This window comes from Astyanax mexicanus, chromosome 16 (assembly GCF_023375975.1).
Source record: "Astyanax mexicanus isolate ESR-SI-001 chromosome 16, AstMex3_surface, whole genome shotgun sequence".
NCBI classification, from domain to species: domain Eukaryota; kingdom Metazoa; phylum Chordata; class Actinopteri; order Characiformes; family Acestrorhamphidae; genus Astyanax; species Astyanax mexicanus.
Genome location: NC_064423.1, coordinates 25,373,607 through 25,390,517, shown reverse-complemented (window position 1 = coordinate 25,390,517; position 16,911 = coordinate 25,373,607). Strand labels below are relative to the sequence as shown.

Below are 16,911 nucleotides of genomic sequence, written 5' to 3'. Positions count from 1 at the left end.
TTTGTATCATTCTCTCAGTCAACATAGTTTTTCTTTTCATTTTTCACACGTTGCCATTTTTGTCCTTCCAGCCCTTCCATCATCTCTCATCATCTCTTTCTCTCTCTCTCTCTCTCTCTCTCTCTCTCTCTCTCTCTCTCTCTCTCTCTCTCTCTCTCTCTTTCTCCCTGAGCCCCTTCTGGTGCGACTGTTTCAAGGTGAACCACAGTAGCATTGGAGAATTAAGAATTTAGTGCTGTAGTGCAGTGATGGTCAGTCATTCTATGATAAATGTTGAAGGATCATTGATTCAGCTGGATGCTGGGGTTCAGTATGTGTATGTGTGTTCAGTAATCTGACTGCCTCACGGAAGAAGCTGTTGCAGAGTCTGGTGGTCATGGGACGTATGTTCTGGTAGCCTTTTTTCAGATGGCTGGAGGGTGAAGAATCGATGTGAGGTGGGGACGGGGATTGTCTACAATAAAAATTTGCCTTGCAGATTTTGTGTAGTGTATTTTTTTTGTTAGGTGGTGTCAATGGTGGGTGGAGAGACCACAATGATCTTCTCAACTGTCCTTAAAATCCACTGTGGAACCAACGGAACCATTGGTTCCACAACCATTGAGTGCAGTGGAAACTGATACCTATTGGTCTTTCTGAAGTAGACAATAATCTATTTAGCTTTCCTGATGATGTACCCTGTGGAGCATTGGTGCTTCCATCAGTTGTAGAGGAAGGTTTTCAAACGCCTTGTCGTTTGACTCAGCAGCAGCAGTCAGATCTTTCGGTAGCATTTGTACCTCTGTAGCAATCCACGGCTCCTAAATAGCGTGCATGGTGATGGTCCTGAAGGAGTCCACATGATCCAAACGCTTGCTGATGTAGGCTGTCACACACGCTGTACGTTCCTGGAGATCAGACGAATCGTCCTGTGTAGCAGCCTCCTTGAATAGAGTCCAATTTGTGTGTTCAAAACAATCCGAGTGCTGAGATTGCTGCTTTCTCAGCCCTGCTCTTCTTCTTTTTCTTTTCCACACTTTATTTTTCTGCTCGTCTCAGTGCTAACACACTCACATACACACATTCACACACGTAGCCATGCTGAGTCTCCATACTGTGCACTTTTATCTTTTTTTGCTTTATATAAATGCTAATAGAGCTAATTCTTCCTTTTTTTTCTTGTTTGGAAAGTATCTACTGTATTGTTTGGTCCTCCTCGTTGAATCATTGTAGACTTTAAATACACAGTACTTTACACCGTGTTCCAGCTTTACAAGCACTTTAATCTACAGCAGCTTGCAGAACTGTTGGTGCTTAGGGAAAGGCCACATCTGTATAAGTTGTGAGCTGTTATCTTGTGAGTGAGGCTAAAAGTGATGGCCAAAGTGATGTCTGATATTAGGTGCAAGATGGATGGGATATTTATTTTCTAAAGTTCTAAAGTTTTGCTGTCATTTAAAAAAAGCACACTGTGCAACTCTTGGTTGGTTTTCTTATGAGGCTCCCCCTACTGGCTTGGAGAAATGAATAAGTGTAAAAGATTATCCTCAGATTCCTTTTTATTTTTGTTTATTCGTAAGAGTTATTCTATAGTTACAGTAAATTAACAAATTCCCATTTTAAGCATTTGTGTCCAGGCTATACCATTTTGTTTACCTCTGGTATGTTTAAAGACTTTCTAAACTTCCTGTAATTGGTCTGAAAGTCTGAATCATCTAGAGAACTGTTTTTAGACTGCAGGCAAACTGGACCATGGTTTAGTAGATCCGGACCAAGACCACCTCTGTTGGTCAGACGAAACTATGGTTCATTGGTCCCCTTTTTATACCTGTTACTTTGGTTCTGAACAAGGTCTGGACCAAACAAAGCACCCTTATAAACCATGACTAGAGAAGTCAATCAAGGGTTCTCACTGTTTTCTCGCTGGTTCCATCTACCACCATTGGGATTTTAGAGCTACTAGCAACTAGCCTGCCTCTCTCTCACTCTTAACTAGAGGCATGTCCCTAGTATTCACCATAAAACAAGACTGATTCTGAAAATACTACCATGGTTTTACCCCTATATAGATCACAATGGCAGCCGAGACAACCTTCATTCACCCTGTACTGACTCATTTACCCATCTAAAACAGTGTGAAATGCATTGGTTGACTGAAAAGCATTGTATAGTATGCCTTTAAAATGTATCGATCCACATTATTCATATGTACTAGGGAACAAATCATAGACGACATAAAGTGACCACAGACAGAGGACAGGACTGTCGGTCATAATGATCGTAACTGGTGGCATCTGGCATAAATAGTCCATGGGAACGAACAAACGATTCTGGTAGATATTACATCTAAATTCAATGCAGGAAACCCTATATGCATATCTCACGGATCAGTGCAGTGCAGTGTTAATTTATTTGATCGCATCACTTCCATGGGACATGGCACAAGTCATGGAACACAGTACTAGTTCCTGTCACATGACACTTGGTGTTTTAGTGGTTTCTAATCTGTCCTGTATATATTTGATTGCTCAAATTTGATTGAGTTTCTCATGTTTGATCTCTCATTGTTCTTGGAATGTGTGATTGGCTCTTTGTTTGTCAGGTAAAACATGATTGGCTCCACCTTTTTCACAGTTAAATGTGATAGGCTTTTCATTTCCCTTGTGAAACATGATTGGTGAAACTGTTATTGGTCCCGGTTAACTGTTCAGTTCAATCAGGCTTCTGATAAAAATGGGAAACTCTGGAGAAGATTAGTGATCATACTTTTTTCTTTATGTGTGTGTGTGTGTGTGTGTGTGTGTGTGTGTGCTGGAGGGATCAGACGGACCTCCATCATCTGATACTGACCTGTTTGTCATCAGCTTGTCAATAAAATCCCTCCAGCTCTACTGAAAGCTTTCTTTTCTTTATAATCCACATACCTTCTCTCTCTTCCTCTCTCTCTCTCTCTCCTTTTCTCTCATCCCTCTTCCTTCTACTGTCTCACTTTTTGTTCATGAACTGACACAGAAGTTCAGACTTTTTTATGAGAAAACAAAAAAAAAGCTGAAAAGATGTTTAATATGTTTTTTTGATATGATAAAGATGATGCGTGTTTGTACTGTAGATCTATCTATCAGTCATTTCAATAATACTTTACAACCACTTGACTTTGCGCTCATCGTTTAGCAGAGCTGTTTGGAGTGGGGGATTAATTATACGTTTTATTTCTGGGTTAGAGGCCGATCATGTGCGAAACTCTCATCACAAGCTTTTATGTCAACAATCCCTCCACTCTGAAAGTCACCTTGACAGCTGCTGCTGCTGCTGCTGCTGCTGCTGCTGTTGCTGTTGTTGTTGATTGCATCCAAATATTCATTTGGCTCTCAGCTGCAGAGGAGAATTTCAGGCCTGTGTCGTTGATGATCGCCAAAAATGCCAAAGCGTTCACTGAAACTGTACATATTCATTCTCCTGCTTTGTTTGATTGCTTGTTTACTCGCTTGGCCCCGTCCTGTTGGTTTATTGAGGTTTGTTTGTGTGTGTGTGTGTGTGTTGACTTAGGACACTTTTGGGGCCAAATCTCAGAGTACACACCAATAAATTGGGGGCGGCTCGGGAATTGGGGACAAAAATGCCGTCCCCAATTGGTTTAGCTATATAAATGCATTCGGCGCGCTCCAAAGTGCATTTCTATCTTAAAATCTCCTCTGACCCATATTATGGCATATTTCAGATTTTTTTGTGTATGTGTAATTTTAGCCCCGCCTCCCCGACCCAAATCTGTGTGTGCTCAGATGCACCCCCTAGTGGAAGTGTGTGAATTACACTGGGGACACATGATCCATTTTGGCCAATCACTAACCTGCTTGGAGCAAACAAGGAAGTACCTCAGCATGAACCTTATTAAGTGTAGGCTAACGTTAGCATTGTAACATTAAAAAGTTCCTAATTGTGGTAGTTACACATATTTAACAAGATTATGTTGTGCTAATGCTAACACATTAGCATTGTTTAGTGCTAGCTAAGCTAACAGTTTAATGCTGGTGCCTAAATCATCTCCAGTGTAACAGTTACTGCTCCTAGCTGTTTTTCGATAGTTAAACATTTATCTGAAAGCAAAAACACCCAAAGCAGCACTATTAATGACAGCAAACATATGCTGTGATCAGTGACTGCTGTTGAAGAGGCAGCAGGGCCGAATTTAACTGTTTTTTGGTGTATATTAACTGGTAGCATGGTAGCTAAGCTAGCGGTTTATAGCAGTTGTAATTATACATATTTAATTACATTATATTGTGCTAATGCTAACACATTAGCAATCATTAACAGGCAGCTTGTGGATTTATTTTCTTGACCTTAACTATCTTTGGTTTAACACAGAACCTGTAAGTAGTTAGCCAGTCAGGTAGCTACATTGCATAAAAAAATAATAAAATTAATAAAATAATAATAATAATAATAATAATAATAATAAACAACAACAACAATAATAATAATAATAATAATAATAATAACAATAATAATAATAATAATAATAATAGCATTATAACATAGTACTAATAATAATAATAATAATAATAATAATAAAAATAATAATAAAATTAATAAAATAATAATAATAATAATAATAATAAAAAACAACAACAATAATAATAATAATAATAATAATAATAATAACTATTATTATTAGTAGTAGTAGTAGTACTATGTTATAATGCTATTATTATTATTATTATTATTGTTATTATTATTATTATTATTAGTACTATGTTATAATGCTATTATTATTATTATTATTATTATTATTATTATTATTGTTATTATTATTATTATTATTAGTAGTAGTAGTAGTATTGTTATTATTATTATTATTATTATTATTATTATTATTATTGTTATTATTATTATTATTATTATTATTATTGTTATAATTGTTATTATTATTATTATTATTATTGTTATTATTATTATTATTAGTAGTAGTAGTAGTACTATGTTATAATGCTATTATTATTATTATTATTATTGTTATTATTATTATTATTATTATTGCTATTATTATTATTATTATTATTATTGTTATTATTATTATTATTATTATTATTATTATTATTATTGTTATTATTATTGTTGTTATTATTATTATTATTATTATTATTATTATTATTATTATTATTATTATTATTATTATTAAACAGTTGGTTTGTGTATTGCACTAGTAAAGAACAAGCAGGCAAACATTGTTTGGTTTATGCGTAGAGGACTCTCCTCCCAATATGTTTATATACAAAATAAATCATATATTTATAATTACTTGTCTATAATTTTAAATATTTCATTTGTTATTGTTATTATTATTCATATTATTATTATTATTATTCATATTATTATTATTATTATTATTATTATTATTATTATTATTATTATTATTATTATTAAATAGTTGTGTTGGTTCGTGTATTGCACTAGTAGAACAAACATTGCTTGGTTTATGCCTATATGTCCCTATATGTTTACATACAGAATAAATAATATTTTAATATTATTTGTGTAGAATTACAATAAAATCATAATATTCAATTGAGACAAAGCAGCTCATTTTGGACTTGAGCTTTAAATAATGTGTGACATCAGTGTTTTGTCATTAAAATAGAGGAAAGTCACAACTACACATTTAGTCATAAAAGGCTCCGCAAATATCAGCAAGTATATGTTTTCAGGTAGTTCACTTATTAGTGTGAACTTATTAGTGTGAACTTATTAGTGTGAACTTATTAGTGTGAACTTATTAGGGAGCAACTAAAACAAATGGAATAGGACAGAAGGCTGGCTATGACGTTCGGCTGAGGAGGAACACCAGGCGGCAGAGCACGAGGCAGAACCTGAGGAGGAATGCACTGTACAAGGTATGTGGTGTGTTTGAGCAGAATATTGATAACTATAATCTCAAAACGTATTTATAAACGTATTATCGCCATAGTTATCAGCTTTCCAACTGGCTTGTGTCGATAAACAAGCTGGTTAACGTTAGCTAGGTAGGATAATTAACCTAGCTAGCTAAGTAACCTGTGTAGCTAGCGTTAGCTAGGTTAGCTAGTAGCAGGCCAAAGCTACACACAGCAGGGCTATTTTGAGCTGGTTGTTGCTGCTCCGCGTGTTTACAGGATAAACCCTCAAATAATGGAGGGATTTTGCTCTAAAATTAGTGCAGGTAGCCTGATAGCCCTTCACCACAACCTGCTCAATTTCCACTGCTCTGGGTAACGTTAGCGATAGCTGCTAGCGCCAGATGCTAGCGCTAGCAAACAGCTCACTTTACAAAATAGTACACAGTAATGTTTCTCTTTGCGCAGGTTTAGAGAATGGGAACTCTAGTTTGATCGAGTGATGTCAAGTGACTGCGGTTGGAGAGGCAGTAGGGTCGAATTTATTCGGTTTTGTGGTGTATATTAGCTGGTAGCATGCTAGCTAAGCTAGCGGTTTATTGCTGGCGCCAAAATCATCTCCAGTGTACTTCCTTTAGGTAGCATGGTTTGCCATTTAGCTGTTCATGGTTAAACTGTATTAGTTTAAGTGGTTGTCTGAAAAGCTTCTGTTTAGTAATATTACTAAAGTTGTGCAAATGTCATTTATTTTGGCTTTGCTTTATGCCAGTGCTAATATATGCGTAACCACTAGTATTTATTATTAGGTATGTTGATGGAACCTCTTCTAATTTATAATGGTGTAAAGCTAAACATTTGTTATTCTCTCCATTCCACTCTTTATAGTCCATGTTTGCATAAGTGACAGATCTTAATTGACATAGTTCAGAAACGGGAACCTGCAGTTTGTTGTTTTTTCTGGTCAAATACACCTGCTGTAGGACTGCCACCCCTAGTACTGTAAGATGGAGCTGTAGAAAGCTGGATTAAATGTAGACAATGTTGGCATCTGTTGTTTCCACAGTTGCTTTATTAAATTGACAGTGTTTATATTGACTGTAATTAAGTTTGTATCCAAAATTTTGACTAATTTCTTTTTGACAGAAAGACTGAATGGCAAAAAGACTGATAAGACGAAAACAACTGAGTCCACAGCAAGATGCTGAGATTCACATCAAAAACAAGACAGACAAACTGGGTCTTGAGGAGAGATTTATTAGCTCTTCTAAAGGTGAATCATTTATTTGTTGAAATTGTAATTGTGTTGAGTGTGTGATCTGTTCTGAACTGTACAATGTTTTACATGTGTGCATAGAAGCATGATTCTTGTTCTGTTTAAGCCATGTTTTAACTGCTAACCTATTTTTTTATTTGTCTTTCCCAGGACGAGGTGTATTTGCGACTGCCAACTTTTCCAAAGGAGATTTTATCCTGGAATACAGAGGCCAACTCTTAACACAAAATCTCATTCAAAACATTAATTCAGGAACAGTGTTTATTTTTGATTTTCAATGGAGAGGGAAGTACTGGAGGTAAGTGATATTACTCTTATTAATGGGTCATAATATTAGAATACATGTGTACCTGCCTACTGCATGCTCTTAATACCCAATTATTAATCAGGTATTTGTCTGTGTTTATGCTTTTGTACATTTCTGTTAATTTTCAGTGTGGATGCATCTGTTGAAGACAAATCTTTAGGGAGGCTTGTAAATGATGAACACAAGAAACCAAACTGCAAAATAAAAGTTGTTGAAGTAGATGGAATGCCAACCCTGTGCTTATTTGCACTTAGAGATATTTTACCAGGAGAAGAAATTAACTATAATTATGGGGATTCAGATTGGCCCTGGCGCAAACAGGTAAGAGTGTTCAACTACTGTCTTGTTGGATTTGTAATGAATGTTTCTTTCAGCATAAGATCTGATGTTACAAGGAACAAATTATTAAGATTGCAAAATTACTAAAATAATTGTTTAAAGGTTAAACCAGAAGCTTCCACTGCCAAGACTCTTCAGAAGCCTCTTATAACTACAGGGGAAGAGGTATGCTCATTACAAAGTATTCGCAATGTAAAACATATTATCATTGGTATAGTGAGCTATGTACAGGTTTTTCTAGTTATAAAATATATATAAAAAAAATTCTGTTACTTTATATTTGCTTTGCTTTGGTTTTACCAAGAACTATCCTGTGAAGTGTGCAAAGAGAGCACTGACTGCTAGCAGAGTTCAAGAAAAGAGAGAGGCTCCCAGGAAGTCTTTCACAATTATGGAGAGTGAGGTAAGGAACACTGTCACAACACATTTAATATTGTACCACCATTACTAGTGGGTAGAGATTCATTTATATTTATACACTCATTTATATTTAATTGACTGCTGTGTTTAAGAAGAACATTGAAAGTGTTAACTGTGTCTGTGTGGACACATGGATAGATGATGGATATTGCATGGTCGTCATATCATAGATATTGTTAGGGTTCAGCAAGGAGTCAAAACTAAATGATGACTCGTTTGCCTGTTTATTTTTCTAATTATGTGCTTTTTTTTGCTGAATAGGACAGATTGGCAGTTGTCTGTCTATAACTTCTGTTTAATTAACCATCAGTATGTTGCTATAAAAGTTGTTTTATTTTTGGATTGTAGGAACAAGGAGAACACTCTGTTAGTTGCATCCAGAAGAGCCCTGAGACAGACTGCTCTTCCTGCCCAGTTATAGACGAGGACAGTTCACAGGACAAGCCTTTGGGTGCTGCAGAAAACCAGGTATAAACATGGTTTACCAAGATCTACCATAACACGTCTGCCTTCCTACAGGGCTGTCCCCAGTGTGAGATATGTCGAGTGTATGTGTATGCTTGGTGTCCCCAGTTGTAGAGTTGTTGATAAGCATGGATGGATATAAGGTGACCGTGGTCCAGATCGTCCCCGATCTGTTCTAAGAGTTTGTGTATGTGTGTCCAGTGACCCCAGACTCCCGGTAGAGCTCCAGTTATTGCTTATAGTTGGGTTCTCTGATCTTATGCCCTGTTTTTGTGGCTCATTTTTTACTTGTTGCCACTGTTCACTTATATTTCTTTGAATTTTACATGTGTTTACTGTGATTTGAATTCAGATGTATGCAGAAACTCCCATGAGTCACATTGTGAGGGATAAGCAGACCGTTTCTTCACGTCAGACAAAAGGAAGGACTAGGTCACTCGAAAGGCCTCTTGGAATTACAGAGCGTAAGGTATGGAATAGCACCGCAACACAGTGTCAGTATTTCACCACCACCAAAATACTGATAGTGTTTGCTAGTGTAGTGATTCACATCACCAGGAGTGTGCAATGTCATATTTCTAGTTCACTGACAGCTGTGCTTGTGTGTTATTGAATTGTGAAATGATATTTGGTGATGTTCATATGATATTATATTTGCATTTATAAACAGATAGTAGCTTAAAGTATTATGTGCTCTTCTGAGTATAGAGACATCTGAAAATTGTCTTTATAGATCCCTTCATTAGAGACCCACACATATGCTGCTGTTGGAATACTGTTAGTTGTTTATTAGTCTTTTTAAGAAATTGAGAGACGCTCTGCTGTGGATTTGTAGGAACAAGGAGAACACTCTGTTAGTTGCATCCAGAAGAGCCCTGAGACAGACTGCTCTTCCTGCCCAGTTATAGACGAGGACAGTTCACAGGACAAGCCTTTGGGTGCTGCAGAAAACCAGGTATAAACATGGTTTACCAAGATCTACCATAACACGTCTGCCTTCCTACAGGGCTGTCCCCAGTGTGAGATATGTCGAGTGTATGTGTATGCTTAGTGTCCCCAGTTGTAGAGTTGTTGATAAGCATGGATGGATATGAGATGGCCGTGGTCCAGATCGTCCCCGATCTGTTCTAAGAGTTTGTGTATGTGTGTCCAGTGACCCCAGACTCCCTGTAGAGCTCCAATTGTTGTCTTGTTGCCTGAAACCTGTTTCTTTGATATGATGCTTTATTTCTATGGCTATTTCTTTGTAACATAGTCCACCCAATGGTAATTATCAAGATTTACTCCACCAGCTGTATTCAGTTCTTACTGCATTTCTCAGTAGAAATGACAAATGTGGGGTTTCTTAACTGTGTCTGTGTGGACACATGGATAGATGATGGATATTGCATGGTCGTCATATCATAGATATTGTTAGGGTTCAGCAAGGAGTCAAAACTAAATGATGACTCGTTTGCCTGTTTATTTTTCTAATTATGTGCTTTTTTTTGCTGAATAGGACAGATTGGCAGTTGGCTGTCTATAACTTCTGTTTAATTAACCATCAGTATGTTGCTATAAAAGTTGTTTTATTTTGGATTGTAGGAACAAGGAGAACACACTGTTAGTTGTATCCAGAAGAGCCCTGAGACAGACTGCTCTTCCTGCCCAGTTATAGACGAGGACAGTTCACAGGACAAGCCTTTGGGTGCTGCAGAAAACCAGGTATAAACATGGTTTACCAAGATCTACCATAACACGTCTGCCTTCCTACAGGGCTGTCCCCAGTGTGAGATATGTCGAGTGTATGTGTATGCTTGGTGTCCCCAGTTGTAGAGTTGTTGATAAGCATGGATGGATATGAGATGGCCGTGGTCCAGATCGTCCCCGATCTGTTCTAAGAGTTTGTGTATGTGTGTCCAGTGACCCCAGACTCCCGGTAGAGCTCCAGTTATTGCTTATAGTTGGGTTCTCTGATCTTATGCCCTGTTTTTGTGGCTCATTTTTTACTTGTTGCCACTGTTCACTTATATTTCTTTGAATTTTACATGTGTTTACTGTGATTTGAATTCAGATGTATGCAGAAACTCCCATGAGTCACATTGTGAGGGATAAGCAGACCGTTTCTTCACGTCAGACAAAAGGAAGGACTAGGTCACTCGAAAGGCCTCTTGGAATTACAGAGCGTAAGGTATGGAATAGCACTGCAACACAGTGTCAGTATTTCACCACCACCAAAATACTGATAGTGTTTGCTAGTGTAGTGATTCACATCACCAGGAGTGTGCAATGTCATATTTCTAGTTCACTGACAGCTGTGCTTGTGTGTTATTGAATTGTGAAATGATATTTGGTGATGTTCATATGATATTATATTTGCATTTATAAACAGATAGTAGCTTAAAGTATTATGTGCTCTTCTGAGTATAGAGACATCTGAAAATTGTCTTTATAGATCCCTTCATTAGAGACCCACACATATGCTGCTGTTGGAATACTGTTAGTTGTTTATTAGTCTTTTTAAGAAATTGAGAGACGCTCTGCTGTGGATTTGTAGGAACAAGGAGAACACTCTGTTAGTTGCATCCAGAAGAGCCCTGAGACAGACTGCTCTTCTTGCCCAGTTATAGACGAGGACAGTTCACAGGACAAGCCTTTGGGTGCTGCAGAAAACCAGGTATAAACATGGTTTACCAAGATCTACCATAACACGTCTGCCTTCCTACAGGGCTGTCCCCAGTGTGAGATATGTCGAGTGTATGTGTATGCTTAGTGTCCCCAGTTGTAGAGTTGTTGATAAGCATGGATGGATATGAGATGGCCGTGGTCCAGATCGTCCCCGATCTGTTCTAAGAGTTTGTGTATGTGTGTCCAGTGACCCCAGACTCCCGGTAGAGCTCCAATTGTTGTCTTGTTGCCTGAAACCTGTTTCTTTGATATGATGCTTTATTTCTATGGCTATTTCTTTGTAACATAGTCCACCCAATGGTAATTATCAAGATCTACTCCACCAGCTGTATTCAGTTCTTACTGCATTTCTCAGTAGAAATGACAAATGTGGGGTTTCTTAACTGTGTCTGTGTGGACACATGGATAGATGATGGATATTGCATGGTCGTCATATCATAGATATTGTTAGGGTTCAGCAAGGAGTCAAAACTAAATGATGACTCGTTTGCCTGTTTATTTTTCTAATTATGTGCTTTTTTTTGCTGAATAGGACAGATTGGCAGTTGTCTGTCTATAACTTCTGTTTAATTAACCATCAGTATGTTGCTATAAAAGTTGTTTTATTTTGGATTGTAGGAACAAGGAGAACACTCTGTTAGTTGTATCCAGAAGAGCCCTGAGACAGACTGCTCTTCCTGCCCAGTTATAGACGAGGACAGTTCACAGGACAAGCCTTTGGGTGCTGCAGAAAACCAGGTATAAACATGGTTTACCAAGATCTACCATAACACGTCTGCCTTCCTACAGGGCTGTCCCCAGTGTGAGATATGTCGAGTGTATGTGTATGCTTGGTGTCCCCAGTTGTAGAGTTGTTGATAAGCATGGATGGATATGAGATGGCCGTGGTCCAGATCGTCCCCGATCTGTTCTAAGAGTTTGTGTATGTGTGTCCAGTGACCCCAGACTCCCTGTAGAGCTCCAATTGTTGTCTTGTTGCCTGAAACCTGTTTCTTTGATATGATGCTTTATTTCTATGGCTATTTCTTTGTAACATAGTCCACCCAATGGTAATTATCAAGATCTACTCCACCAGCTGTATTCAGTTCTTACTGCATTTCTCAGTAGAAATGACAAATGTGGGGTTTCTTAACTGTGTCTGTGTGGACACATGGATAGATGATGGATATTGCATGGTCGTCATATCATAGATATTGTTAGGGTTCAGCAAGGAGTCAAAACTAAATGATGACTCGTTTGCCTGTTTATTTTTCTAATTATGTGCTTTTTTTTGCTGAATAGGACAGATTGGCAGTTGTCTGTCTATAACTTCTGTTTAATTAACCATCAGTATGTTGCTATAAAAGTTGTTTTATTTTGGATTGTAGGAACAAGGAGAACACTCTGTTAGTTGTATCCAGAAGAGCCCTGAGACAGACTGCTCTTCCTGCCCAGTTATAGACGAGGACAGTTCACAGGACAAGCCTTTGGGTGCTGCAGAAACCAGGTATAAACATGGTTTACCAAGATCTACCATAACACGTCTGCCTTCCTACAGGGCTGTCCCCAGTGTGAGATATGTCGAGTGTATGTGTATGCTTGGTGTCCCCAGTTGTAGAGTTGTTGATAAGCATGGATGGATATGAGATGGCCGTGGTCCAGATCGTCCCCGATCTGTTCTAAGAGTTTGTGTATGTGTGTCCAGTGACCCCAGACTCTCTGTAGAGCTCCAATTGTTGTCTTGTTGCCTGAAACCTGTTTCTTTGATATGATGCTTTGTTATTTCTGAATAGGCTGAAAAGACAAGATTGTCTATCTAGAACTCCTGTTTAATTAACCATCAGTGTGTTGAGATAAAAGTTTTGTCTTGGATTGTAGGAGTTTGTGTTTGTTTTTGGAATTTTCTGTACTTGACAGATATGTTAAAGGTCACACCTATTTTTCCTCACAGTGTGGAACTGCAGAACATGTTCCGAGAACAGATATGAAACAGAGTGCTTTGGAAAAGCACCGTGAAATGCTCTTGCTTCAGCGTGCAGAACTTTCATGTGAAATATCCAAGATAGACAAATTGGTAAGTTATATAAATTGTATGTGTTGCTTGTAATTTACATTGTTTGTTCATGAAGGTTGTTCATTTAGAATAGGTTGTGGTGAAAGTGTGCTTTCATATATATATACATGGTACTGTGAGTACAATGCATTTTGCATTGTTTATCTTATAAATTTCATATCTTTTCAAGTTGGATTCACCATCTCCTGGAGCTGACAGCCGTGGTAGCAACTCCTTACTTGGTACTGAAGACTTAGAGGTATGGATATTATTGAAATGTTCTTGTAATGGTCACTGTAGGATTTCTTTTTTTCTTTTTAATTTTTTATTTTGGGCACATCCTAGGTGAAGAACCCACATTTTAAAAGTTAATGCTAGGATATCATGCCTTGTTATCACAGTAAAAAATATTTTACTGGTAATTTTATCGATGGACAGTAAATAAGTATTTTTTTGGTGAACTGATCACCAAACTTGTTTTTGTGAATATTTTGTATAGTCCCTAAAGATGATCAGAAATATAATGGCCAGCTGTAATGGAAAAACATGTGGTTGTAGGGCTGTCGCAATAACTGCTGTATAGCAATATCTCACTATTGATAAAAAAATCGCAGTGTATGGGACTTAACCGCCACGACCACAAAATTGCCATTTTCCCCATGCGAGGGTCTCTTGTTTTACACTTCAATGCCTGTGCAAGAGTTAATGTAATTTTTCCCCAGCAAATTGGATTCTATAAAAAGTGTAATTTAGGCTTGCTAAAAGACTGAACAGTTAATGATATTAAATACGTTTACAGGATGATTTAAATTCAAATTTTCATTTGATAAAATATATTAAAAATATATTACAAAACAAATCATAATTAAAAAAAATAACCAACTTTATGTACAGCGCCTGGGAGGGGCAGTGGGTAAAAAATATATAATTAAATTGAGCAAATGATGTAACAGTTCATGTGTGTGCTCATCTTTTATTTAAATAGTGCAACCATTTTCTTTATTTTGAGCTAACAATTTTTATGTACACACAACAAGTTTCCAGAGTCTTTTTTTTTTTCAGTTCATGCATGCACAGTCAGGATAAACACACGTCTCCAGCGCTGTTCATGCCATTAATTGCTGACATTAAGATTTAAAATGTTTTTTATTAATGTATTAAACTATGGTAGGTATTCTCTGTATTGTTTTTGCTAATGTCTCCAAAAACTTTGATGCAGATGGACTTGTTACATTTGCATAGTAGAGTATATGTTACATTTGTACTGATCACATCTTGAATCCAAAACTGGCTTCTGGATGCATGTGGTCTTAGAAAAGTATTATCTTTTGGGATATTATTTATTCCAGCTTTTTCCTTTCCCCTTTTTAATTATACATACAGCATAATATTTCAGTTCTTAGCCACTAGTCATACTTTACAATTGTCAGTGCATTGTATTTTATTTCTTAGTGTTTTTTACATCTTAACTTGTCTGCATCATCTATGTATTCAACTTAAATTTGGCTAATTTCAAAGCTTGCACATGTTCTCTTTCAAATACATGGAATTATACAGAAATAGTGTATTAATGTATACTATATTACTTTTTTTATTTTCTTTGTTTTGTGCAGGAATATCTGATTTCTTTCTCTTTTCATCTGGTTTTAAATAAGAATTAAAATTCAAAAGGAAAATGTAAAAATAATAACTAAAAACCTACATTTAACTTCACTGTCAATTTGAAATGGCTACATTTTATATAGCTCTGTATACTGTATACTTTGTAGTACCTAAAATACATTCTTATAATGCTCATATATCAGCTTTGTGCATTGTAATGTAAAAAGATTTGTCTAATCTATTTCTGTTTTCCTCAAAGATGCAGCAAGAAAGCCAAAACGTAAGTGGCAGGCCTCTGAGGTATGTGCAGTAGAGCGGCATCTGATGAGATACATCCAAACTGGTAAAGTGCCTCAGAAGCTAGACTGTATCCAATGTTTACACGCAGAATCCCACGCGCTCAGCGATCGATCATGGACCGATGTGAAAAATTTTGTACGCAACAGGAGCATCACCTTAAAGAAACAGTTCAGCTCAGCTTGTTAGGGCAAAATTGTGTTAATATTGTTGGTGTAATATTTGTTCTGCAACACATATAAAGCAAGATGTCATATTTAGCCAGATAATTAAACCTTTACTGAATTTTACCAAAAGCTTACTGAACAGAAATCGTGTAAAGTATGTGTACAGATATCTGGGTAACTTTTGTGAAATACTCCCAGCTTTTTACTGTCGCAGTTTTGTAATGAAATGTAATTCAGACAGACCCACAGCACTGTGCAAACGTCTTGTGGATAACTATTTATCTTGGTAGTATAGAGTTTGTACAAATCAACATTAACTTAAGAATAAATATAAATTGGCATAAAACAATTCTTATTTAGTAGTTCAATAAATGAGGCACTGCTTGTGGAATTTAACAGATCCAGTCTTTTGACAGCACTAACTTCACTATAACAAATCCTGTATAATAAGTTTTGTTCTAACTAACATATCCTTAAATTTACTAAACCAAATCGGTTTTCTAACAACGTTTTTTAACTAACATATCTATAAATTCACTTAACCAAATCGGTGTTCTAACAACGTTTTTTTAAATAACATCTATAAATTCACTCAACCAAATCGGTGTTCTAACAATGTTTTTCTAACTAACATATCTATAAATTCACTAAACCAAATCGGTGTTCTAACGACGTTTTTTTTTAACTAACATATCTATAAATTCACTAAACCAAATCGGTGTTCTAACAACGTTTTTTTAAATAACATCTATAAATTCACTAAACCAAATCGGTGTTCTAACAACGTTTTTTTAAATAACATCTATAAATTCACTCAACCAAATCGGTGTTCTAACAATGTTTTTCTAACTAACATATCTATAAATTCACTAAACCAAATCGGTGTTCTAACGACGTTTTTTTTAACTAACATATCTATAAATTCACTAAACCAAATCGGTGTTCTAACAACGTTTTTTTAAATAACATCTATAAATTCACTAAACCAAATCGGTGTTCTAACGACGTTTTTTTTAACTAACCTATCTATAAATTCACTAAACCAAATCGGTGTTCTAACATCGTTTTTCTAACTATTATATCTATAAATTCACTAAACCAAATCGGTTTTCTAACAACGTTTTTTTAACTAACATCTATAAATTCACTAAACCAAATCGGTGTTCTAACAACGTTTTTTTAACTAACATATCTATAAATTCACTAAACCAAATCGGTTTTCTAACAACGTTTTTTTAACTAACATCTATAAATTCACTAAACCAAATCGGTGTTCTAACAACGTTTTTTTAACTAACATCTATAAATTCACTAAACCAAATCGGTGTTCTAACAACGTTTTTTTAACTAACATCTATAAATTCACTAAACCAAATCGGTGTTCTAACGACGTTTTTTTAACTAACATATCTATAACCTTTTACTAAACAAATCGGTGATCAAACAGCGTTTTTCTAGCATAGGAGTAACTAAACCAAACCTAACAGTATTTC

General features: G+C 36.2%; 1 protein-coding gene across 12 annotated transcripts; it reads left to right on the top strand.

Moving 5' to 3' along the window:
* Positions 1-5,410: 5,410 nt before the first annotated feature.
* Positions 5,411-16,381, top strand: LOC125782303 (mediator of DNA damage checkpoint protein 1-like). Of its 12 annotated transcripts, none has more exons than XM_049465941.1 (16): positions 5,414-5,870; positions 6,997-7,119; positions 7,273-7,420; positions 7,558-7,750; positions 7,871-7,933; positions 8,073-8,171; positions 8,537-8,656; positions 9,006-9,122; positions 9,489-9,608; positions 10,238-10,357; positions 10,707-10,823; positions 11,190-11,309; positions 11,939-12,058; positions 13,251-13,373; positions 13,543-13,611; positions 15,214-16,381. In XM_049465941.1, the coding sequence occupies exons 2-16, from the start codon at positions 7,002-7,004 to the stop codon at positions 15,265-15,267; spliced, it is 1,701 nt and encodes a 566-aa protein (XP_049321898.1). In that variant the 5' UTR covers positions 5,414-5,870; positions 6,997-7,001; the 3' UTR covers positions 15,268-16,381. The 12 variants fall into 12 exon arrangements, with proteins under 12 accessions (XP_049321900.1, XP_049321899.1, XP_049321908.1 ...); XM_049465940.1 differs by having other exon boundaries at positions 6,993-7,119; XM_049465943.1 differs by lacking the exon at positions 9,006-9,122 and having other exon boundaries at positions 5,411-5,870; positions 6,993-7,119.
* Positions 16,382-16,911: the final 530 nt, after the last annotated feature.